The 25,000-nt window shown below is 35.6% G+C and overlaps 2 protein-coding genes across 2 annotated transcripts in view; both read right to left on the bottom strand.

Annotated features, from left to right (window-relative positions):
• LOC137627138 (uncharacterized) overlaps positions 1-25,000 on the bottom strand; it is a 428,038-nt gene that overhangs the window by 65,101 nt on the left and 337,937 nt on the right. The gene's annotated exons all lie outside the window — the stretch shown is intronic.
• LOC137626895 (uncharacterized) lies at positions 7,677-18,611 on the bottom strand. Its single transcript, XM_068357880.1, has 5 exons — positions 16,156-18,611; positions 14,706-14,848; positions 9,713-9,872; positions 8,971-9,180; positions 7,677-7,913 (listed from the first exon to the last, which is right to left on the bottom strand). The coding sequence occupies exons 1-5, from the start codon at positions 18,609-18,611 to the stop codon at positions 7,877-7,879; spliced, it is 3,006 nt and encodes a 1,001-aa protein (XP_068213981.1). The 3' UTR covers positions 7,677-7,876.

The raw sequence follows: 25,000 nt of genomic DNA, 5'->3' as shown, positions 1-25,000 counted from the left end.
ATAGGGTCATTGAAGGTGACAGCAACTCTCTTTTGCTCATTGGCCTATGCCAACACCAATGAAAAAGACCAACACCTCCTCATCAGAAGCTTCAAATGTCATCATGCTTGCTTCACCGAAAAGTCCACATAGTGTTCAATGCTTTAGGATATAGTCTAGGGGACTACAAATATTACACCCAAAGTGTAAGGGGAATATATATGTTTTAAAATGCCAATGGAAGGCCAATAATAAAAACGTTTTCTTGGTGCCTAAGAGGTTTATTCTTATTGGTGGCAAGGTAGTACTTGATACAGAAGCTTGTTAATTTTGACTTATGGTCAAAATATATCCTGTTTTAACTGGAAAATGCAAAAAAAAAGGAAGGAAAAATTACATATAGCCTTATAGTAATCAAATACACCTTTGATAATGTTATCAAACATGCTAAAGATAGTGATTGGAATTAATTATATGCAAAACTATTTAATTAAAAACAAACAAACAAGTTTTATTATGAAGTGAGCATTAAAAAAACATTAACACATAAATCAATAGCCACTATAAAATGAATGAAAAGATAAATATTAAACTTCAAAGGCAATTTAAATGTGCAATCATGATCTATAATTTCACCAGATATGGGCATAGAATTTCAGATGCATAATCAAAACAATTCCATAGTAGAGCCTAGGTATTAAAAATCAAATAGAATATTTAATGTGGTCATGACATTCATAGCCAACACCTTTTATTCATGAGGAGTTTCAAGGGGGACAAAGCCCTCCTAGCTAAAAAGGTGAAGTAAAGCCAAAATAATTCACTAGTATAATGAAATCCACAAGGGGTACTGTACATCGTAGTGATATGACAGGCATAGCTTACCCCAGCATTTAATCCTTTTACGTGCATAGCCTACTCCAACATATACTATATATCCTATTACAGGCATAGCCTGCCCCAAACATATGTAACTTATTAAAGGCATAACAAATCCCAAACATATATAGCTCATATGATAAGCCTATCCGAATTTTCAACAGGTAGCCTAGGCCAATAGGCCAAGTCCATAATCCATTCATTAAGGTTTAGCAGTCTTAAGCCCTGTATAAATGTTAAACCTTAAATTACAACCTAAAGTATTTCCCGTTGGACTAGACATATTTTCAGTAGCCTACCTAGCTAGGCCTTCAAAGGCAGGGCTAGATATTCATAATTAGGGAAATTCTTATATGGATCAATATATAACAAATCACTTCTGTAAGCATTCATGACAATATCAGTACTATATTTCAATGGAAACCAAAATGATATTCGAGTTACGTCTGTTGGAAACTTACCTCAAACTTTAACCACAAAATCCTTAACTATCAGAAACTAGTTCAGCAAGATCTATTATGACAGTAAAACTTTCTTAACTCAAGACTATCCACTATCATTCTTGACACTTTCATATTACATTGGTGGTGAATCTTTTTTCACACAATGACGCTAAAAATATAAAAACAAAACACCAAGCTCCATTTTCCTAACTTGGCAAAGAAGAAGTGATGCCTAGTGAATGATAATTTCCACTCATATTGTACGAATTCCAAATATGGGTGTTACATGAACGGTGATGTTAGCGGTGGTCACCTTGTCAACCTCTTTGATGTGAACATGTTTGTGTGAGCCAAGTTCAGTCTAACTTATACATGGCACATGCATAAATCAAAAGACAGTATAGTTAATGAGATTTTGCACCTTGAGAACCAGTCACAGTTTCATTTCAATATAGTTGTTTGCATAAAATTGAAAATTTGTTTCTATTTTGAGCATTCAAAAATGTGAGTAATTTCAACCTGATAGCGTGTGCAGTGTAACTAGTATCAAGTGACTTTGGGAGTCAAATTTAGGAGGAGTCATCCAAGACGTCTCCAAGAGTCCCATTTAGCAGGGTCATCTCAATGCAGGCGACACACACTCTAACTCTTGGTAGACCACTGAATGAAAGGAGACTCTGCTCTCAGTGACTTTGTCCAAATGTCCCCAAGGCAACGATCCTCTTATCAGGCATAATAACTTAGAAGTAGCGTCATAATGCCTTGCGCAATCCTGAAAGGGGTAATTATTGATATTATTATTGTCATTGTCTCATTAAAGGATTTTAGTCTGGTTTCTTCAGATTTCACGATTGGATTATATAACTGATATGTTGTAATTATAATAACTGTCCATGTAAAATGATGTGTTGAAAGTTTAGAAATCAAGAGTTCGGGTTTTCTATTTAGTGCTTGAGAGTGATTTCAGAATGATTATTATGATGGTTTTTTTGTTGTTATTCTTTTCATGTCAGAAGTGTCTTCAATGATTATAGAAATGATTATCAAGAGACAACTCTCAATGTAAACAGGGGCCTTCCCAATGTCAACCAGCCATGTGAAGAAGATTTTATAAGTTCAAGTATTCATCATATTGGAGTTACGTAGTAACTTATTGATGAAAAGTAGTTTAATTTTTTTTTACACCAATATATTTATTTATATCACAGTGAGGGGTGAAAGATTTTTGGGTCTTTGCATCCACTAATCCAGGCATGGGCGACCTGCAGCCCACAAACCCAAAGTGTTATTGTGCAAACCCTGAGACTTTTTAGGTTAATAGAATATTTTGAATTTTATTTATTCCTACCAGTAAACATCATTACCATAATTAGGAAAAAGATGTGTCAGTATTATTACTAATTGTAATTCAGTTGTTGCTGTAGGTGTTGTTGTTGTTGTTGTTGTTGCATATTGCCTTGCACTTTGTGAAGTATCTTAATGAACCAAAGTGCTAGATTTCTTTAGAAGATCAAATTCTTTTGACTTCCAGAGAGAACTTGGGTCTTAGAGACTGACACTGGGATGAAGAGGCCATTTTGTATTGATGAGAAATTTTTTAAAACATGGGACATTTCTCAATAGGAAAATTTTTTCGTACTTTACATGAATTGATTTACCAAAATAAATGTAAAGAAAGGAAACAGATCAAAATGATCTACACTGAGGTCATGGGCTGAAGGTCAAATTAAAGAGATAATGGAGAAAATATATGATTCATAAATTTAGAGAATCAATCTGGAAATTTATTAGTTTTGACCAGGAATGTATTCCTGAGAGAAGAGAATCTGATCTTCTTACTTAGGTTGTTTTGTGTTTCAAATGTCCCAGGATTTTATTCAACTCCAATACGGAATAGTTTCAGAGAGAGAGAGAGAGAGAGAGAGAGAGAGAGAGAGAGAGAGAGAGAGAGAGAGAGAGAGAGAGTACTCGTATTATTATTATTATTATTATTATTATTATTATTATTATTATTATTATTATTATTATTATTATTATTATATTAATATTACTATTATTATTATTATTATTATTATTATTATTATTATTATTATTATTATTATTATTATTATTATTATTATTATTGGTTTATATGTTCAGATGTCACTATTTCTTTTGTATCATTATAGAATGATTCCTTCAATTGCTATGAATTTTGTATAGATCATTGAATAATCCCTTTAATGTATCACTTCAACCATTAACCAATTACATGGGTCACTTCACTTGTCTGTTAATCATAGGTTAAGCACCGATGACACTTACCTTAAGACGGTGACCAAACTGCTGATCAGTTGAGTTCTTTCGAGTTCCCATCAACCAAGAGGCTGCAATGATCACTCAAGCGGATTCAGGAGGATTTGTTGGGAAGAAGATTTCCTCGTCTTGTTTCTCAAGGAGAGAAATATATTTGGTCCTCAGAGAAAACTCGATGTGAACCTGCAAGTGAAGAATCCCAGTGATTGTGACTTCTCACGACCGATATAAAATAGCAATTGAAGGGACGGATAGTAAATAAAGTGTTGTATCTTTCAGCTTTCCTGTTATCTGTATGAGAGAATAATTTTCTAAAGGAAAAGTATTCAGTTTTATTTCAATAATCAAAATAATAATTACATTTAAAAAGACAATTCAGAATTAAATGGATTCATCATTCTAAGTCTCATAATTCATAAATGTTTACCAAGACGAAAAAAGGAGAGATATCAATTGTGTAATGACCAAATCTTCCAGTAACAAATCTTGTGCAGAATATTTGAGTTTTGAATAAGAGATTTTATGCAAAAAATAAAAAAAGGAAGATTACTTTAGAAAAGGATGAGTTGATGAATGACTGAATCTGGTACTCACCAACTTCGATATAACCTGAGAAGTAAAGGGATGTAGACATTGGAAGGTGACCTATCTTAGTGTTCCTTCATGACGTCAGAATCTATTTTCAGAATGCAGGTAATGCCTCTTGTTTTAGCATATTGCCTGGCTCTTACGGCCATGCATAGTCTCTTGCAGCTTTGCAGCTCATAGCAAAGATTTCTCAAAATTTCTTAAGAGAAGCTCTCTCCACTGCTCCCCAAGTACTGGCTGGATGCAGACTGTCTAGACTCCTGAATAATATCCCAGAAAAAGTTGAAGGATTAGATCGACCTCTCACCAGAAACCTGATGCAAGCGCCATTGCAAGAAATGGACGAATTTCCAAAGAGAAACTCAAGTAATCCTCCTGAAAACATAAAATAAACATAAAACTAATCTTTTTTATAGAATATATGTTAAATGCATCTTGCTTAAAAACAGAAGATAAACCAATTTATAATAAAATCCATTTACTGAACCTATTAGAAATAGATATTTTTTAGTGATTTTCTAAGGACCAAGCTGAATGTTTGAAACCCTAAATTAATGTTTACTTTTGTCTCTGAAACAGAAACAACAGAATAATTTAGGACAAAACAGAATAAACACTTCAAGTTGTAATTATTTGTAGACATTTGGAGAAAGAGAGAAATGGAATTATTGTTAATAATTGCTTGGGTGCTCCTCTCTGCATATCTGTCTGTCTGTCTGTCTGTACTGCAGGAGTGAGACATCCTACCTCTTTCCCCCCCCCCCCCCCTTTTTTTTTTTTTTTTGCTGATGTAATGAACACAGTAACTTGAACTTCCAACGATAAGAAACAGAGGAAAAATTATCATCAAATCAACTACAAGAAATTACTGGAATATAAAAAGCTTCTAAAATTATTCTAATGTATAGTAGATTCTCCATAAAAAAATATTATTCATCATGAATAATAGTAATGATATCAATAATGGTAATAATAATAATAGCAATATAGAAAACTTTTAGAAAAATTTCCTAAGGAAAACTTTTATTTTTTGGATTTAATTTCTTAATAGTAATCAATGCAAGTTTTATTGTTTTTCTTCAATCCGTTTGGAGTAGTGACTCCAAAGTCTTTTCCTTAAAATCATACCTCGTCTTTTTTTCTCTTATTCAATGTCTTCAGTTCTGTGTTCCTTCTCTTCTCACCTGAAGTTCACTCAAGGGATTTGACTGACGCTGGTCTAACATGTCGGATTCTCTTGAGCCCAACAGATGATGATGAACAGTATCCCGGTGTATTAGTTATTCATTCATTCAGTCAGTCAGTCAGTCAGTCTCCTTTTTACCAGTACATCTGATCTGTGGAAGGAAACAACATCAATTGTCAAGCGCATTGCAAAAGATAAAATCTCTGCAACAAAAATCTTGTTGTAATATATGTTTACTCTGATCCTTAACTGTATAACAACATCGATCAACTAAATTGAGATTAATCACTAGTGGAAAAACAGATATATTCAATGAATTGAAGTTGCATTTAAGACACTTAACATGTAAGTTTATCGATAATTATTTACTTCTGTTAATATAATTTTGCATTGACCACTTACTTAATATTAAAAAAAATGGTGAAATAAGGGAGTTGTAGACAGGAGACTCTATACAAAAGAAGAGGAAGATGACTCTAGAGATGGCCAAAGTTAAGCAACGACTCTGTCTGGTATTTACCGCCATCAATCCAAGATAAGCATTGTAGACCTTGCTGGGATCTGCACCCCGATGTCGAAAATGCAAATAATGTCTGCAAAACCGTTAACAGAAACTTGCCACTCCTGCTCATGTGCTTGATGGATGCAGAGTGCTCATCCTTAAATAAAAAAAAAAAAGCCTTAGGTGAGCAGAGCTGCCATATACATTTCATTAGGAGTAGTAGCTACAAATCTTACTCTTTTCATTCAATTCTTCAAAAGTAGTAAGTCCTTTTCATATCCATTTCATATAATTCATAAGAAAAAATAACATAAAATTCTTACTTTAAAAATCCTACATCATCCTGTTTTTCTCTTCTGCAATGTCCTTCAGCTCTGTGTTCCTTCTCTTCTGATCAGATGTTGACTCAATGGGTCTGACAGACGCTGGTCTAACATATCAGCTTTTCTTAGGTCCAGCAGATGACGAAGAACAATCTCCCTGTGCACCAGTCAGTCAGTCAGTCAGTCAGTCAGCCAGTCAGTCTTTTGTCCTACCAGTCCATCTGATCTGCAATTGAAAATAGCATCAATATATGAGGGCATTACAAATTTCAATTGTTTACTAATGACATAATCTCTGCAATAAATAGCTCTGTGTGATGTTCCTTTACTCTGATCATTAAATGGAAAAATAATAATGATGTTATTCTTGAGCAGCAAAGCAGATTCATTTTCACAAGTAAGTTCACAGAAAAAGATTTACTTCTGATAAGTTTATTTTGATATTACAACTAATCATATACAGAACAAGACATTTCACGAAGAACTCACCTGTCGGACTGGTATTGAGATATACTTTTTTTTTCTTTTATTGCCTGGTTTTGTTCCTTTGAAGGACTTTGTAAGGATATTGTCTTTGTTCACCTCCCTAGGAGAGAGAGAGAGAGAGAGAGAGAGAGAGAGGAGAGAGAGAGAGAGAGAGGAGAGAGAGAGAGAGAGAAGCGTCATGACCATTAACATTTAGATCTATGATACAAAAAAAAAACAGATTTTATAGAAATAATCAGTTATTTAGGCCCATGGTCTGCTTAAAGGAGAGAGAGAGAGAGAGAGAGAGAGAGAGAGAGAGAGAGAGAGAGAGAGAGAGAGAGAGAGAGAGAGAGAGAGAGAGAGAGAGTCTTTCCTGAAGAGCTTTTGCTCTACAGACTTAATCTCTTTCTAGTTTCTTGGAACAAATTCCGTCCAGAACTTAGAGGGAATATTAGGGACATATCATATGACATTATCAATGTAGATTAGTATAAAATGAATAAAAATTGAAAGGTGATGAAAACACAATATTTATCATTCACAGATTTATTTATGATGAGCTCCACTATTACATATTACATACCATCACCTCAACCATCTCCGTCTAGATCACTTAAATAGATTTTGTTTACATGAATAGATGATACACAATGTTTAGAGTGAATCTTAGCACATTCAAGTTTTGCTATATTTTGATAAGAATATGTCATGATATAAGTCAAACACTACTTTGGTAATTAAAAATATTAATTGTATATGAATGATAACAAAAAAGAAAAGTTTGGAAAATAGATATAAGAGAGGAGAACAAACAGTAGAATAAACATAATAAAAATTTTCAAAAACAATAGATTTCTGTGAAAAGATTTAATTATTCCCTAACAATTATATATATATATATATATATATATATATATATATATATATATATATATATATATATATATATATATATATATATATATATATATATATATATATATATATATATTTTATCACATTACTATAAAAAATAACCTTTATGATCTGAAAGTGATTTTTATAATGTAATCATTATAAAAAGTTAGTTAAACCTGAATCATTTAGTAACAGATTATGAATTAAAATTAGGAGATTAAGATTTCGAGACATTTGTTTCACAACTAAAGGGTCAGATGTTATTGAAGTTCTTCTTCTTCTTTTTAATTGTCGCCTCAGGGATTGTCAGTCTTCCTCAAACCCAAAATTTGAACATCTCTTCATCAGTCTCCCTACCGAGCAAAGAAGAAAACACTATTATGAGATAGACTTTGGTTGTTTGCAATGACTCAGCACAAAAGCTAACAAAAAAAATTGCATAGAAGTTGATGAAAAAATCTTTATTCTAAAGAAAAAGAAATAATAATGATAGTGAAAGAAAGGAGGAAAATGAATATGATGAGAATTAAAGGAATTGAAGCGAACCATAAATATTGATATTCAAACAAACATGATCAGATATTCTAATCAAATGATAATGAGCAGAATAATAAGAAAAAATGAAGATACTAATGAGGTGGAAATTACTCTACACATCAACACCTCTCTATCATCCACACAACGACATTCTCTGGAAATGTCTCTGATTCGATTAATGAAGATACAAAGGAATATCAAGTGATCGAATGAGGAAAAGAAAAAACTAATAAGAAACAAATCATAGACCAAAGCCAAAAGAAAAAACTATTAAGAAATAAATCATGAACCAAAGCCAAAAGAAAAATAATTTTGAAACTTGGCTTATAATGAATACAGATTAGTTATCTAAGCTCATCACCTGCTGAAAGGTTTTGAACGTTGGTAGGAGAGAGAGAGAGAGAGAGAGAGAGAGAGAGAGAGAGAGAGAGAGAGAGAGAGAGAGAGAGAGAGAGACAGAGAGAGAGAAGCCTGATGACCATCAATAATTAGAACTATGATATAAAAGATTACCCAATTATATAGAATATATCAGTTTTTTAGGCCCATGATCTGCTAAAAGGAGAGAGAGAGAGAGAGAGAGAGAGAGAGAGAGAGAGAGAGAGAGAGAGAGAGGAGAGAGAAGAGAGAGAGAGAGAGAGAGAGAGATGCTGCCTAAACACAATGAAAACCATGAAAAATAAGACCTATGATAAAAAAAATTACCAGACCTGATAATATAGATTACTTTTTAGGCCTATGGTCTGCTGAAAGGCTCAAGAAGAGAGAGAGAGAGAGAGAGAGAGAGAGAGAGAGAGAGAGAGAGAGAGAGAGAGAGAGATAAATCGTACAATACAGATGAAGAAGGAAAAGAAAAAGAAGAAGCAAACTCACCATTGAACACCCAATCTACATCCGGTGGATTCCTCTGCCTTACGATCCGTCTCTCTATGTAAGGCTTCGCCATCTGGTCGTTCATCTTCTGGGAAACAGATTAAGTGTCTCACCCTGACTCCCTTCAAGGAGTTCATCATTGGGAGGAGGAAATCCCGAGGACTCCTCCTCTTCTTGGAACACCGAGGAAAGTACATTGAAGAGAAGGATCTGTTGGGAAGAAGAAGGAAAAGAAGAAAAATCGGATGAAATGGAATGAAAGGAAAATAAGAAGAAAAGAAATGATGTCAACCATATTCTTAATTATTGTTTTTATTGACATCTTGTTTTGTTAAGATGAAAAAGTGCCTTCAGACACACACACACACACACACACACACACACACACACCTTCACGTACACAATATTGCAATTAATTTTCAATGATCGTAAATAGGATATGAATTGAAAATGAAAATAAACCTTTAAGTGACATTTGCAAAGTGTACAAATTGATAAACTTATTTCTATTTCTATAATAATTAATAATTGACAATTTTTATTAATAGGCGTATGAGATTTTTCTTTCTCCAAATCTGATGTCGATTTAAATTCTTATTTCAAATCAATTTTTCTGTTCAACAAATTAATATAATAATTATATCTCTCTCTCTCTCTCTCTCTCTCTCTCTCTCTCTCTCTCTCTCTCTCTCTCTCTCTCTCTCTCTCTCTCTCTCTCTCTTAAGGAATGATGTGTTCTCACCTCCTTGCATCCTGTGGTTGCAATGCCCGAAGGATGTCCCCAACCTTCTCGATGTCTTCTTCCAGGACATCGCTGACCAAGACAATGACTTTTGGATCCTCCTTCAAGAAAGGAATTGGGTGACTGACGCTGCTGACATCTTTGACAGTAAAGTGAATCACTGAAAGAGAAAAAGGTTTAAAAAGAAGAAGAAGAAGGAAAACAACAACAACAACAATGATGAAAATGAAAATTACAACAATACATTTTCTATCTGTTTCTTTCGTAAGACCAAATGGGAATAATGATAACTGAAACAACGAATTTAGAGACGAAATCATTAAAGTTTGGAGCTATGGGTTTGCGTTGATGTGTGTGTGTGAGAGTTAATATGTGTGCGGGCGTGAGCCAATATCCTTGTGCGCGTTAATGTGTGTGTGTGTGTGTGTGTGTCTGAGTCAATGTGTGTGCACGCGAGCATTGTAGCTTCTATCGTCTTATAAGATGCCATCAGTCTTCTCATGATACACTCACATAGAGCACTGTATAAAGAAACACAGTCAATAATAACTCAGTTTTATTAGACTATCGCAATCAGGTTCAGGTTCAGGTTCTGGGGTGAGGCATAGCCTTTACAACGGCGCCTCTAACGTTTATCTTCTTGTACTGTTTTGTCTTTTCTTCCACATTATGTTTAATACTTTTTTTTTCTTTTCTATATTTGTTTCACTAAATAAAAATAATCCTACTATTTTCTTTGGGTCTTCGTCGTATGGTTGTTGTAGCTCAATTACTTCATTCCTTTCTTTTCTATATTCCTGACAAAACAACAAAAAATGTATCAAATCTTCCTCCTCATTTTCAAAAAATTACAGTTTATATTCCCCCCATTGTGTCTATTTACAATGTTTAGTTTTAACGTATTAGTTCTTGCTCTGAAAAATATCACTGAAGCAAATGTATTGTCATAAATTAACCCTTCTTTAATTTCTTTCTTCCACTTTCTATTTCTTCTTTCCACTTTTCAGTATCCCACTTTCTGGTTTCCGTTTTTATTTCTACCTTGTTCATTCTTCTTATTTGTCTTATGCCTAAACTTAATTCTTCCAAATACTTTGCAGGTTGTTTCCACCATCTTCCTTCCTTTTCTTGAATATCCTGGATAATTATTTTCAGTATTTCCTTCTTTCCATTCAGGGTACGATTTAAGTACTGCAGCTTCCCATCCATCACTCTTGCTTTCATAGAAGATGCGCCTATCTCCCCTCTTAGAGTAGTATTAGCTGTGCTTTTAGTGGTACCTAAAATCTTCCTGTATACCCCATTCTCTATTCTTTGTAGTTTCTCTATTTCAGTTTCTGTTAGATTTATAACATTTGTTCCATACAAAATATATGGTAAAGCAATACTTTTCCAGAACGTTTTTCCTATCATTACTTTATTGCAACTTTTCTCTATAACTGAATATGTTAGATTAGCTAATTTTTGTGCCTTTTCTATCATTACCCTTTTCTGAGTTTTAAATATATTTCTACTATTGTCTAGCTTTATTCCTAAGTATGTCAAACTTTCTACTACTTTAATTCCCTCTATGTTATCTGGCTTTTCTTTCATATTGTAAATCATAATATTACTCTTTTCTTTACTAATTTCCAACCCATATTTTTTACTAGTTTCTACTAATATCTGAATGTTACGCTTTGCATTATGTAGATCCTGTGCAATTATTAAGGCATCATCTGCAAAAAATAATGATTCTATCTTTATTAATTGATTTCTTAAACCGTTTCCTGCCTCTTCTATTTTCTTCATGACAATATACGTATTCAGTTTAAAAAGTGAAGTTGATCCTGTGCAACCTTGTTTAATTCCACTTGTAACCTCCATTTCTTGTTCTATACCATCTCCTAAGTCAATACACGTAGTATCTCCTTGATAAATATTTGCAATTGCACTTATGATTTTGGTGTTAACTTTATATTCTTTTAAAACTTCTATCAATACCTCCCTTTTTACAGAGTCAAATGCTTTACTAAAGTCTATCGCGGTTACTATTGGGGGTTTCTTGTTACTATAGCACTCTTCCACACAATAATGTAATATAAAGATATTGTCCTCTATCCTGCCTCCACCTGTAAATCCTGCTTGACATTCATTGTCTTCTTCATTCATTCTTATGTGGTCTTCTATTTCCTCTTTCACCAACATCATGAATATTTTATAAGAAATATTTAATAGAGCTATGGGTCTTAGGTCTTTTGCCATTGGCCTTCTTTTCTTTTCAATCATCTTTGTTCCTGACTTCTTCCACATATTTGGTTTTTCTTTTTCATCCAACTCATTTTGATAGCATTTCTGTAAGGTTTCAAGACATATTTTGCTTTTTCCTAGTGCCTTATATAACTCGGGTTTTTGGCCATCTGGTCCTGCCGCTTTTTTTGCCTTTAATTTTCCGAGGCAATTCTTTACTTTTTCTTATTTGATTTTTGGATTTTTCATTGGTTTCATTTTCCCTTTTGTTACAATTACAAGGTCATAGTGTTCCCTAAGTATGTCCGGGATATTATATTCATCTATTCTTGTGGTGTCTTCCTGATGCTCTATTTCATTTTCATATTCTATCTGTTTTTCTTCATTCCAAACTGAGTCTATTTTATTTTCATGCTTACAATATATAGTTTTCCAGTACTTGATTAATTCCTCTTTTGTTTCTTCCTTATTTAGCTTATTTCCTTGTTCTCCAGAAAGTTGTATAACTTTGCCATGGGCTTTCTGTCTGTTCCTTATTCTATCAATTTTCTCCCAGAGTTTTTTATTTTTATCCATTTTTATTTCTTGTTACCTTTTTTTCAAATCTAGTAATTTCCTTCTTTATCATTTCTTGCACTTCCCTCATCTTTTGATCATATCTCTCTTCTAATACCTTTTTTATTTCGACATTAGATTCATTTCTTTTCTTTCTGTTTAAATCCTTCCTTACCTTTATGCCTTTTCTTATTTCATCGTTCATCCAGGGTTCCTCATGTACCTTTTCTTCATCAAGAACTGCCATTTTATATACTCTTGCCAATTTTTCTTCTGCAGCCTCTTTTATTATCAGGTCCATTCCTTCTATTCTGTCTATTTGTCTATCTCTTACAATTTCCTCTATTCTTGTTGTATATTCTCTTAAACTATTTTCATCTGTCCTAAAGTATTTTACTTCCTCCCATCTTCCTTTATTAAAATCATTATTCTGGTCACTCATGAATTCCAGTTCTATAGTGATCAGATTATGATCTGAGATGTCAGTTCAATTTCTCATCGTCTATAATCATTTCCCTAAAGTTTTTATACATTTGTTCGTTTACTAGTACGTAGTCTATTACACTTTCTTGTTGCAATCTTTCCCCTGTATAAATACCTTTACATCTTAAATCTCCATTCAATAGGACTAACCCATGGTCATTCATCCAATCGAGAATCATTTCCGCGTTCCTTTTAAATTCTGGTAACCTAAAAATCCTACATGTCCGTTGAAATCCCCTAATATCATCAATGCCTCTTCTTCATTTAGATTTCTAATAATTCTTTCACATTCCTGTTTTATTATCTTATCCCTACTTTTGTCATCTTCAGTATTCCCTGCTGAAAAAATAAACCAACAATAATCTAAATGTATGCTTATAAGCATTACACTTAACATGCAACAGGTCTTTATTTTTAGTTTCTATCTTTTCCAATTCTAGACTGTCACTATTTCTATAAAGTGTCATCAAACCTCCTCCTTTTTTATCATCCATATTCCTCATATTTTCTACTTTTTTAACACCCTTACTTAAATTTAATCTATCTAACTTTTGGTGTGTTTCTGTCAAGCAAAAAAGTTCATTTCTACTATTTAATTCCTTCTCAACTTCCATCAGTTTTTGTTTTGTTAAGCAGTGTATGTTCAACAAGTAAATCTTAAAGTTTTATTTTATTTTGTGTTTATATTCTTCTTCTTTCCTTAAAGTTCTTGTGTGCCTTCCTCGTTCTGACGAAAATTTTCCCTTCTGTGCAATTTTCCTTTCGTTATGAACCATCCATCTTCACCATTTTGTCTCTTTGTTTATAATTCTTCCCTTAGGCACCTATCTTGTCTCTCTCTCTCTCTCTCTCTCTCTCTCTCTCTCTCTCTCTCTCTCTCTCTCTCTCTCTCATCATTAGATCTGGCGCTATAAAGATTCTACATTCTCTCGTTTCTGTACAATTTCTAAGGTTTTTAGCCTTCCCTATAATTGTCCACTTCTCTCTTTCACTTTTCATTTATACTAGTAATGGCCTTGGTTTATTTCTTTGGTTTCTAACCTCTTGGCCATCAGTTGGTCTAATACCTATTTCCAACCTACCTAACCTGATTGTTTCCATTACTTCAACTCCAGTTACCCCTATATTATCTTTGAACAGTCGCTCACACCTATCCTTATCCTTATCATTGGTCGAGATAATACTTTTCACGTCCCTTTCGGTGATTGGTTCTTGAGATCAAATGACTCCGCCCACATTTTTGTAGAGAACCAATCAGCGCAGAAAGGAGGCGGAGTCAGGAGGAGCCTTGATTGACTATCACTGTTCCCGATACTGGTTTCCTCTTCATTACCATCATGATCATTACTATTCATTACTGTCACCATCATTAATATCATTATTTGTGAAATCAATAGTGACTATAGTGATGTAGTAATGTCACCTTTAAACTGAATCCTCTCCTTTTTATATAAGAAAGGAAATAAATGAAAACTTAGCATCGAACGCTTTTAAAATACTTCAAATCAGATTAAAACAATATTGTCCTATTTAAGAGAAAAAAAAAAAACTCGATTGAGCCTTGAATATAATATTCTAAATTTTTACAGCAATAAACATATTAATAATGATACTTACAATAATAGATAATAGAAACAATGATAATAACGATATTAACAGAACGAATGACAGGAATGGGATGAGAGGAAAGGATGACAGAAATCTTTCATCCTTCCTTTTAACTCACCTAAATATTCAACCTTGTTTTTCTTTTGCAAAGATTGACAGAAGGCGTCGAGGCTGACTTGGTCCGGAATCCCAACTCTCAGTTCCTTCACATTTATAGGGATTTGAAACGTTGGGTTCCAGATGCCTTTGTATTTCTCACAACTGTTCCAAAAAGAAGAAAAGAAAGAAATAGTTATCAGATACGATCGGGAATGTTATCATCAAGTTGATTGATGATAATGATTTAAATGACAATGACAATGAAGATGACGATGATGATGACGATGATGATGATGATGATGTTGAAAAGGAAAAGTAAAAAGGAATAATTTAGTGGAATATTGAAATTAACATTAACTATAAATGAGAAGGAAAGTAAATTTTAGACTTTTTTATGTTATTTATTTATAATGTATCTAATGATGACAGTGATGATGATGATGATGATGATACTAATAATATAAAGGATATAGAATATGATACTCAAGTTGAGAATTGTGGCCAAGTCTGTAGCCTAATTATTCATATCTGTCTGCAATTATCTTAAAAAGTAGGCTCTCTCTCTATCTCTCTCTCTCTCTCTCTCTCTCTCTCTCTCTCTCTCTCTCTCTCTCTCTCTCTGTTTATATATATATATATATATATATATATATATATATATATATATATATATATATATATATATATATATATATATATATATGTATATATATATGTATGTATACATATATATATATATATATATATATATATATATATATATATATATATATGTATATATATATATGTATACATATATATATATATATATATATATATATATATATATATATATATATATATATATATATATATATATATATATATGTATGTATATATATATATATATATATATATATATATATATATATATATATATATATATACATATATATATATATATATATATATATATATATATATATATATATATATATATATATATATATATATATATCTATACGTATATATATACATATATATATATATATATATATATATATATATATATATATATATATATATATACATATATAAATATATATATATATATATATATATATATATATATATATATATATATATATATATATATATATATATATATATATATACATATATATATACCTATACATATATATATATATATATATATATATATATATATATATATATATATATATATATATATATATATATATATACATATATATACATATATATATATATATATATATATATATATATATATATATATATATATATATATATATATATATATATATATATATATGTATGTATATATATATATGTATATGTGTGTTTATGTATCACTATCGTTTCCATAAAGATATTTGATGATACTAGTTAACAAGTAGGCTAATATTCAAAATAACTGTCAGAAAAGCAAAGGAAAAGGCAAAACTTACTCTTTGCTAAGTAGACTTTTGATTGATTCTGTTTCTTCTATCTGACATCCCTCAAAGCTGCGATGAAGGGATATTACTCTTGGGTAAACCTGGTGTCGCAAGAGATGTTTGGTTAGTACCTCGAAGCCAGAGATAGTTTCATTGAGGTCTATAAAAATTCTAATTTCATCTCTGTTTGGGAGAGGAGGGTCAGTGGCTGCAAGGAGGGTGATATAAGACTCGAATGATGAGTCAGTGATTTCAGTGTTGTCATCAATCAAGCAAAACCTCTGCGCTATCCAACGTGATAGCTCGTTATCGCACTTGATATTGCACATGACTTTCAGGAAGGAGTCTTTGTCCTTCAGTCCTGACTTCTCCAGGAGTTTCAGGGTCTCAATCTTGGTTGCCAGTGGCACCTCCACTTCCCCCACGTGGAAAATGCTTAGTGTCTGGATAAGTAGGTTTTGATACTTCTCCAGAGAGTTAGGGAGAGAGCCCCCATGCAGCACTTTTAGAACGTCTGTCACCGATGTTGTTTTTGTTGACATAAGAAAAGCAAGCATTTTTAATTGGATTTGTGATGGGATGCTGGTTTGAGATAATTCATCACTCCACTCCTGTATTGCCAATAGATCCATATCTGGGCTGGTCACTTGTTTATAGATGTTGTAACCTCCCATGAACTCCATGAAACCCTTATGAGGGAAAGTGTAATAGGAGTTGTTGAAGGAGGTGACTTTCTTTAGGAAGGCTCCAGCCAGCTCTTTTATTGGTACTCGCAAAAGATGACATAGATCAGTCAATCTTTGATAGACCGATTGGGGAAGATTTATAAAATCATCTTTTAATCCTTTGAGAGATTCCAAAGAGAGTTCCTCCAGAAATATAGCTATTTTGTGTTGCAAGACACTTAATTCTAAGTCACACGTAGATGGGTTCCTCTGCAAACGCTCCTCTAATTTGGAGATGATTAGAAGGAAAATCTGCCAGTAGAGCTCAGCCTCAGTTGTGATTCTGTTTTCATCATCTGGTTTGAACATCCAAAGAATTGTGAGGAGACAGAGATTATAGGCGACTTCCCATACTATGCTCATTTTGTGTTCAGTTTTCCTAAGGAATTCTAATAGTTTATCTAGCTCTTGTAAAACTGGGGAATCTTTGGGTAGACTCAGGAAGTATTTGGTTACAAACTCTTCTCTTTTGTTGGCTTTAATTCCTACAAGCCGAAGATGAACGGCATTCAAAGCTCTGGAATGAAGATGAGCATTCAGTTTCTCTTCAGCTTCAGGTCTGGTCGTAACGATAACAGTTAATTGGCTGTAGAGTTTGTTTAAAGAAAGAATATGGTTGAAAAGGCCAGATGAACTCTTATTGAGCTCATCGTAGCCATCTAAGATGACCAGAGTTCTTTGACCTAAGACAGCTTTAACAAGGTCCCCATCCTTGAATGAGCGATGAAATTCTTCTCCCAAAGAGCATTCAATAAGCCTATCAAATGTATTAATAATATCTCTCAATTCTGCATAAAAGAGCAGATGAAAGTTGCTGAGGCCTTTGATGGAGAGTCTTTGGTTGGCCCAATCAGATGTTATCTTTTTCACTAGAGTGCTCTTGCCCATTCCTGCATGTCCTTTGAGCAAAATAAAACTTCCAGCGTCAGAACCTGAGGCAACATCTATTATGTCCTCCAGTAAAACCTCCTTATTCTTTCCATCCTGATTCAGTTCTATTTCTGTGAATATTTCATTCACTGGCAACTGCCTTCCATCTCCTTTCACTATTAAGGACAGTGGATTTATGGTTGTATTCCGATTCAAGACATCTTTCAAGAATGGAACACCTTTATTCCTTATCAATGCTATCTGTTCAGAGAAGAACAATTCCTTCTTGTACTCCTGAAGGGTCATTGGCGAAATGTCTGCATCTCTTATTTCATTGAGCTTTTTGTTGAAATTAGCAACATTTGCATCAATCTCTGTCTGGCTGACATGTGAACATATTTTGCCAACACTACAAAGTGCTCTCTCCATTAGTGAACGGATTTCTTCAATTTTGTCAAAGAAATCTTTCTGATTTAGATTGAGATCTTCATGAGCTATGGTGTTTCTTATGTCCTTTAAAGATGTGATTAGACATTCTGGCTCTTTACCACTTCCTGATGACCAAGCAATGTCATCTTTTCCAGCAAAGACTCCTTTACAATGTTTCAAAAGGAGACAAATAAGGGTTATATCCCACTTAGCAACATCTGGGGGATACTTTTGCAACTTCTTAAGCTGTTCTGGATAGAGCTTCTTCTTTAGTTTATTGATCTCTACATTTCTGTTCCCTAGGTAACATAAGATATTGTTTCTTTTATCCCAATCTGGGTTTCCCCAGATGAGAAACAGTCTCAAAAGGGGACTTATAATCTCATTGGAGATCTTCCATAGTCTGATCTTATACCGGTCAAATTCATTGAACACTGGATTCATCCTGTAACGAAGTAACACAAAATCGAATTATTAGGTATATAATAAATTGTATTTCAAAATAAGAATATAATCTCATATACTTTTCTCTGCTCTTGGGAAAAGATAAATTTGTTCTTCGATTTTATAGATATATATTATATCCTCTCATCAAATAAAAATCAAAGTTTAAAACAACATGCATACACACAAAAACACACATATATATACACACATATATTTATATATATATATATATATATATATATATATATATATATATATATATATATATATATATATATATATATATATATATATATATATATATATATGTAAGTACATATATATATATATATATATATATATATATATATATATATATATATATATATATATATATATATATATATATATGTAAGTACATATATATATATATATATATATATATATATATATATATATATATATATATATATATATATATATATATACATATATATATATATATATATATATATATATATATATATATATATATATATATATATATATATATATATATATATATATGTATATATATATATATATATATATATATATATATATATATATATATATATATATATATATATGTATATATATATATATATATATATATATATATACATATATATATATATATATATATGTATATATATATATATATATACATATATATATATATATATATATATATATATATATATATATATATATATATATATATATATATATATATATATACACACATATATATATATATATATATATATATATATATATATATATATATATATATATATATATATATATATATATATATATACATATATATAGAGTATATATATATATATATATATATATATATATATATATATATATATATATATATATATATATATATATAACGGATTTTGAGCGAAGCGAAAAATCTATTTTTGGGTGAGATGGCCATGTTGTCCTGATGGAAGTTCCTATAGGGTAGCTTCCTAGGGTATATTACAACTACGGCGATATTCCCAGAGAATTTACCTTAAGGTACCTAGAATTCTAACTCCTGGAGCGAGTATCCCTCGTGAAAGAGATATCGCGACATATCAGAGGACGTATTCTAGACACGTCACATGGCAATCTACATCCTGGACAGAGATTTCGTCTCGTTGGAGGTGATTGGCGAGATACGAATTCGGGAAAGAAAAAGGGGAGCCGCTCCCAAGGCTTCCCTATCCCCCGATTCGTATGCGTGCCTGGCGCCACTTTAATAAGATACCGAGGTATCAAGTCATAAAAGTCTGTATTACAAATCAATCACATTAGCGTTAGAAACGCTCGGCACACATGTCTTTACTTATACTAGGTTCACCTTTGAAAGAAGGAACAGTCTATGTAGGCACTTGGTGCCCTCATTTAGTTTGTAGTACAGTATGTACCTACACACTCACCCTGGACTTAATCGTCCCAATTAAGACCACTGTTCCTCGCAGAGTTAAACAGTAGGGTTAACTACACGACCCACTGCTACCACAGATCTCTTAAGTTCCTCTACTTGCTTCGCATAGTGGCGAAAGAACACCCTGGAAGACTTCCAGCCCGTGTATTAACGGAGATGTTCAAAATCCATACAATTGAAGAAATTTGGGGATGAGGCAACTTTCCTCGGATCGTGACCTGCGGGTGTACTGTCAGGATCCGCTCTGCGAATAAAATATGTGATTTTCGCTCTGAGTTGATTCAGAGATAAATTTGAGCCTGATGTTCCTCCCCTGAATAGTTGACCACCCTTGAAGTCTGAAGTTCTACGAAGATAGACCTTTAGGCATTCTACTGGACATAGAGATGCATCTTCTTTCAAAGGGCAGATTCTCCAGGGACCCCACCTGTTGGTGGGTAACTCATTCTTGGCGAGAAACGTAGGATCCGGAAACAGGTTCAGATCCCCCCCATCCAGGAACTGAACACGACCTGCCTCTCTCGAGAGGGCTACGATCTCACTAACCCTGGCCCCGGACGCGAGTGCAAATAGGAAAATAACTTTTTGCGTCAAATCCTTTAACGCACATTCTTCATTGCTCAACAGGGAGGCGAAATGAAGAACTTTGTCTAAAGACCATGAGATGGGCTTTGGAGGTGCTGAAGGTCTGAGCCTAGCGCAGGCTTTCGGAACTTTATTAAAGATCTCGTTACCTAGGTCGATCTGGAAGGCAAATAAAATGTGTCTCATCAAAGCAGATGTACACACTGAAATCGTGTTAGCTGCCAACCCTTGGCCATGGAGGTGGATGAAGAAAGATAAGCAGAAGTCTGTTGAGATCTCCTGCGGATTCTTTGCCTTTACAAAGGCCACCCATTTTCTCCAAGATGACTCATATTGCCTTCTAGTCGATTTGCACTTATATTCCTCTAGGAAGTCTATGCTGGCTTTCGAAATCCCGAAACGCTTTCTCACCGCAAGGGCAAGAAAATCATGAGCTGCAGGGTCCGGGTTTTCTGTAATGAAGCGCAGACAGTCGACTTCTGGACTCCCTGGGTCAGAACTGGATGTGGTAGCGGCACAAACTTCATCTGTAGTTCCAACGCCAAGGGGAACCACATACTGTTCGGCCACTTGTGGGCCACTATTGCAGCTACCCCCTTAAAGGATCTCAGTTTGTTGAGGACCCTCAACAGAAGGTTGTGAGGAGGGAGCAGATAAATCCTGGACCATCTGTTCCAGTCGAGGGACATCGCGTCCACTGCTTCCGCTAAGGGGTCCTCGTACGGGGACACGTACAGGGGCAACTTCTTGTTGTCTTTCGTCGCAAAGAGGTCTATCTGCAGTTCTGGGACTTGATTCAGAATGAAGGAGAATGATCCTGCGTCTAAGGACCATTCCGACTCTATCGGTGTGAACCTGGATAGAGCGTCCGCTGTCACATTGCGGACTCCTTGAAGGTGAACTGCCGACAGGTACCATTTCTTCTTTTCCGCCAATCGGAAGATGGCCAACATCACCTGGTTGAGAGGTGGTGACCTCGATCCTTGTCGATTCAAGCATCTCACAACTACCTCGCTGTCCATCACCAACCTTATGTGGATCGAGTGACGCGGGGAGACTTTCTTTAAGGTAAGAAGCACTGCCATAGCTTCTAGAAAGTTTATGTGAAAGGTCTTGAATAGCTTGGACCAAGTCCCCTGGACTTTTTTCCGATGAGAGTGACCTCCCCGTCCCTCCTTCGAGGCGTCTGAGTGAATCGTCACCGACGGGGGAGGTGGCTGAAGAAGAACCGACTTCTTTAGATGTGTGGCTTGGGACCAAGGCCTGAGAAGAGTACGTAGCCGAGGCGGCACTGGTCTTCTCAGATCTCTTCGCGCTTTTGATGCATACCTTCTCCAAACTCCGGTTGCATCCTTTAGCTGTGCTCTTAGCACTGGGTCTGTCACTGAAGCAAACTGGAGAGAGCCTAGTACCCTCTCCTGTTCGCGTTTTGATATCCTTTCGGAATCTAGAAGTCTCTTGACAGAGCCCGCTATCTCCTTCCTTTTCTTCGTCGGGATGGAGAAACTGTGACAAAAGGTCCCAGTGGATTCCCAGCCACTGGAACTTTTGAGATGGAGAAAGTCGAGACTTTTTTCTGTTGATCTTGAAGCCTAGGTACTCTAGGAAATGGATCACCTGACTGGAAGCTTGCAAGCATTCGGTCTCGGATGCTGCCCACACCAGCCAGTCGTCCAGGTAGGCTACTGCCTGAATTCCCTTTAGGCGTAATTGTTTGAGAGCTGCGCTCGAAGGCTTCGTGAAAATCCTTGGGGCTATGTTTAGCCCGAATGGCATGGCTCTGAAGGCGTATAGTCTCCTTTGTAGCCTGAACCCTAGGTAGGGGGAGAGTCGACGGCTGATTGGAATGTGCCAATAGGCGTCTGACAAGTCTATAGAGACTGAGTATGCCCTCTTGGGCAGTAAGGTCCTTATGTGTTGCAGTGTTAGCATCTTGAATTTGCAATTCACTATGAACTTGTTGAGTGGCGACAAGTCCAGAATGACTCTGAGCTTTTCCGAGTCTTTCTTGGGAACACAAAACAGCCTCCCTTGGAATTTGATGGACTTCACCTTTCGGATCACCTTTTTCTCCAACAGTTCTTGAACGTACTCCTCCAGAACGGGGGTGGAGTGTTGGAAAAACCGAAGGCACGGGGGTGGAGTGCTGTACCAGCTCCAGCCCAGTCCATTCTTGAGTAGGCTTTGGGCCCAGAGATCGAAGGACCAGCGATCCCAAAATTTCATCAGTCTCCCTCCTACCGGTATCGTTTCACTTGGACTGCCGTCCTGAGGTCTTGCCTCCCTGACCACGACCACCTCTGAATCCCCTTCCCCTTGAGGGGCGCCTAGACGAGCCTCTGGCTGCTCCTATAGGTTTTACACGAAAGGAAGAAGACTGTCCTTCGAACATTGGGGTGAATGTGGTTGACTGACCTGGCACAGCCTGGGGTACCCACTGAAAAGTAGTCGGGGTTTGTGCCACCATCTGGGGCACTGGAGGCAATGGCAATTGCAGTTCCTGTTGCTGTCTAAAAGGCTTGGCTGACCGAGACGGTAGCCTAGTCCTCATATTCTTCCTCTTTGGTTGAGGACCCTCATCCGGGGAAGATTTTCTTTTGATAGACTGGCCCCACTTCTGGAGAAAGTTTCTATTCTCCACGGCGGCCTTATCAACAACCTCTTTGACCACATCGGTAGGGAAAAGGTCTTTTCCCCAAATGTTGGAGGAGACTAACTTCCTTGGCTCGTGTCTCACCGAAGCCCCGGTGAACACGAACTCCCTGCAAGCTCTCCTTGCCTTCACGAAGCTATAAAGGTCCTTCGTCACTGTGGCTAGGTGAGACTTAGCCACTACCATGAACATTTCATGGACCTTGGGGTCACTTGCCATCGTCTCAAGAGTAGTCTGATGAGACATTGAGGCAGCCAGTCTTTCTTTTGTCTCGAACTCTCTTCGTAAAAGAGAGTCGGACTGCTTGGGGAGGTCCTCGCCGAATTGCCGTCCGGCAATATCAGCCTCCAACTTTCCCACTGAGAATGTCAGATGGACATCCTTCCAGTCTTTGTGGTCCATAGGCAGGGCCAGCGACAAGGGTTTACACTCCTCCAGGGAGGGGCAAGGCTTGCCGGCCTCGACTGCCTTTAGGACAGCCGCAAACCCTTTCTGTAAAAAGGGGAAGGCTCTAGCAGGAGAGGACACAAAAGAAGGGAGCTTCTTGCTCAATGCAGCTACCTTCGAGTTAGAGAAGCCCCTCTCTTTCATCGAGGATGAAAGTAGGGCTTGAGCCTTAGCGTGGTCCATAATTATGACCTCCTTCGGCTCTGTCTCCTCCTTTGAAGCTGGTTCTTTTCTCAGCCGGACATAGCAGTCCGGATATGATGCCTTGCTGGGCCAGAATTCCACCTCCTCTAGGGGAACTGAACCCAGCTTATCCGAGATGACGATCTTTCCAGTCGTCATCGGCATGTGCTCAGCATACCTCCATGGGTTAGCATCTGAGCATACAGGAAGGTCTTTCACATTGAGCCTTTTCCGGGGCCCACGTGATTCTGCCAGGGACTGCATACGCAGTTCCTTTTCAGCCGCCTTCTCCTGATTCTCCTTCTGCATTTGTTGGATCATTCCAACAATCGAAGAGAGGGCCTGTCCCAGTTCTACTGGGAGACCAGCTGATGTTGAGGGGATAGGCTCCGGAATCTGAACCGGAATAGCCGACACCTCGTCGACCTCATCCTCTACGACATCCGGGGTTTGAACTTCATCCTGACCTTCTGCCAGGAGGTCTTGTTCCAAACGTTCGTCCAGGTCAGATATCCTGTCATCTAACTGGATGTCTTGCATCGCGACTGCGACTTCCACGTCCACCTGGACTTGATCTTGAGGGATCTCCTCTTGAGGCTGGGGAATCACTGCATCAGCTGATGCCTGGGGAAAAAGATACGCCCTCATCTTCTCACTTGGTAGATAAGGGCCAGAGGTGTTCTTCTTGAAGCCCCTTACCCAAGTACGAAGCTTTTCCCTTGCTATATCCCTTGATTCCGCCGTTCTAGGGGAATCAAAAGCCTCAGTAATCAGGTTAGTGCATACAGTACATACCTGAGGGTCCCAATACTGGAGATCATCCTTGGAGACAGCGCATGCTGCGTGTCTCCTACAACACTCATGTCCGCAGAGGTTCTTGCTGCGGACGTTGCAGAAAACATTTCCGCACTTCGGAGGGTCCTCCTGTAAAGAGAAGAAATTTCTATGAGTATCAAGTGAACTATGTATCACTGGATATGCATAGTATAGCATAACAATTCATAAAGGAAAGACACACACTTGTGTTTCCCTCACAACCCATTGTTGCAGCCT

This window comes from Palaemon carinicauda, chromosome 34, assembly GCF_036898095.1.
Source record: "Palaemon carinicauda isolate YSFRI2023 chromosome 34, ASM3689809v2, whole genome shotgun sequence".
Taxonomy (NCBI): domain Eukaryota; kingdom Metazoa; phylum Arthropoda; class Malacostraca; order Decapoda; family Palaemonidae; genus Palaemon; species Palaemon carinicauda.
The sequence above is the reverse complement of the archived record's forward strand: the minus strand, read 5'-3'. Positions and strand labels throughout refer to the sequence as shown.

Excerpts from the sequence above, each read along its gene's own strand:
- LOC137626895 (XM_068357880.1), bottom strand. The coding sequence starts at position 18,611 with ATGAATCCAGTGTTCAATGAATTTGACCGGTATAAGATCAGACTATGG. Across the intron at positions 14,849-16,155 it reads AAAAGTCTACTTAGCAAAGA|TTGTGAGAAATACAAAGGCA; the intron begins GTAAGTTTTGCC and ends TTTTTGGAACAG. Across the intron at positions 7,914-8,970 it reads TGTAGATTGGGTGTTCAATG|GGAGACTGATGAAGAGATGT; the intron begins GTGAGTTTGCTT and ends TTTGCTCGGTAG.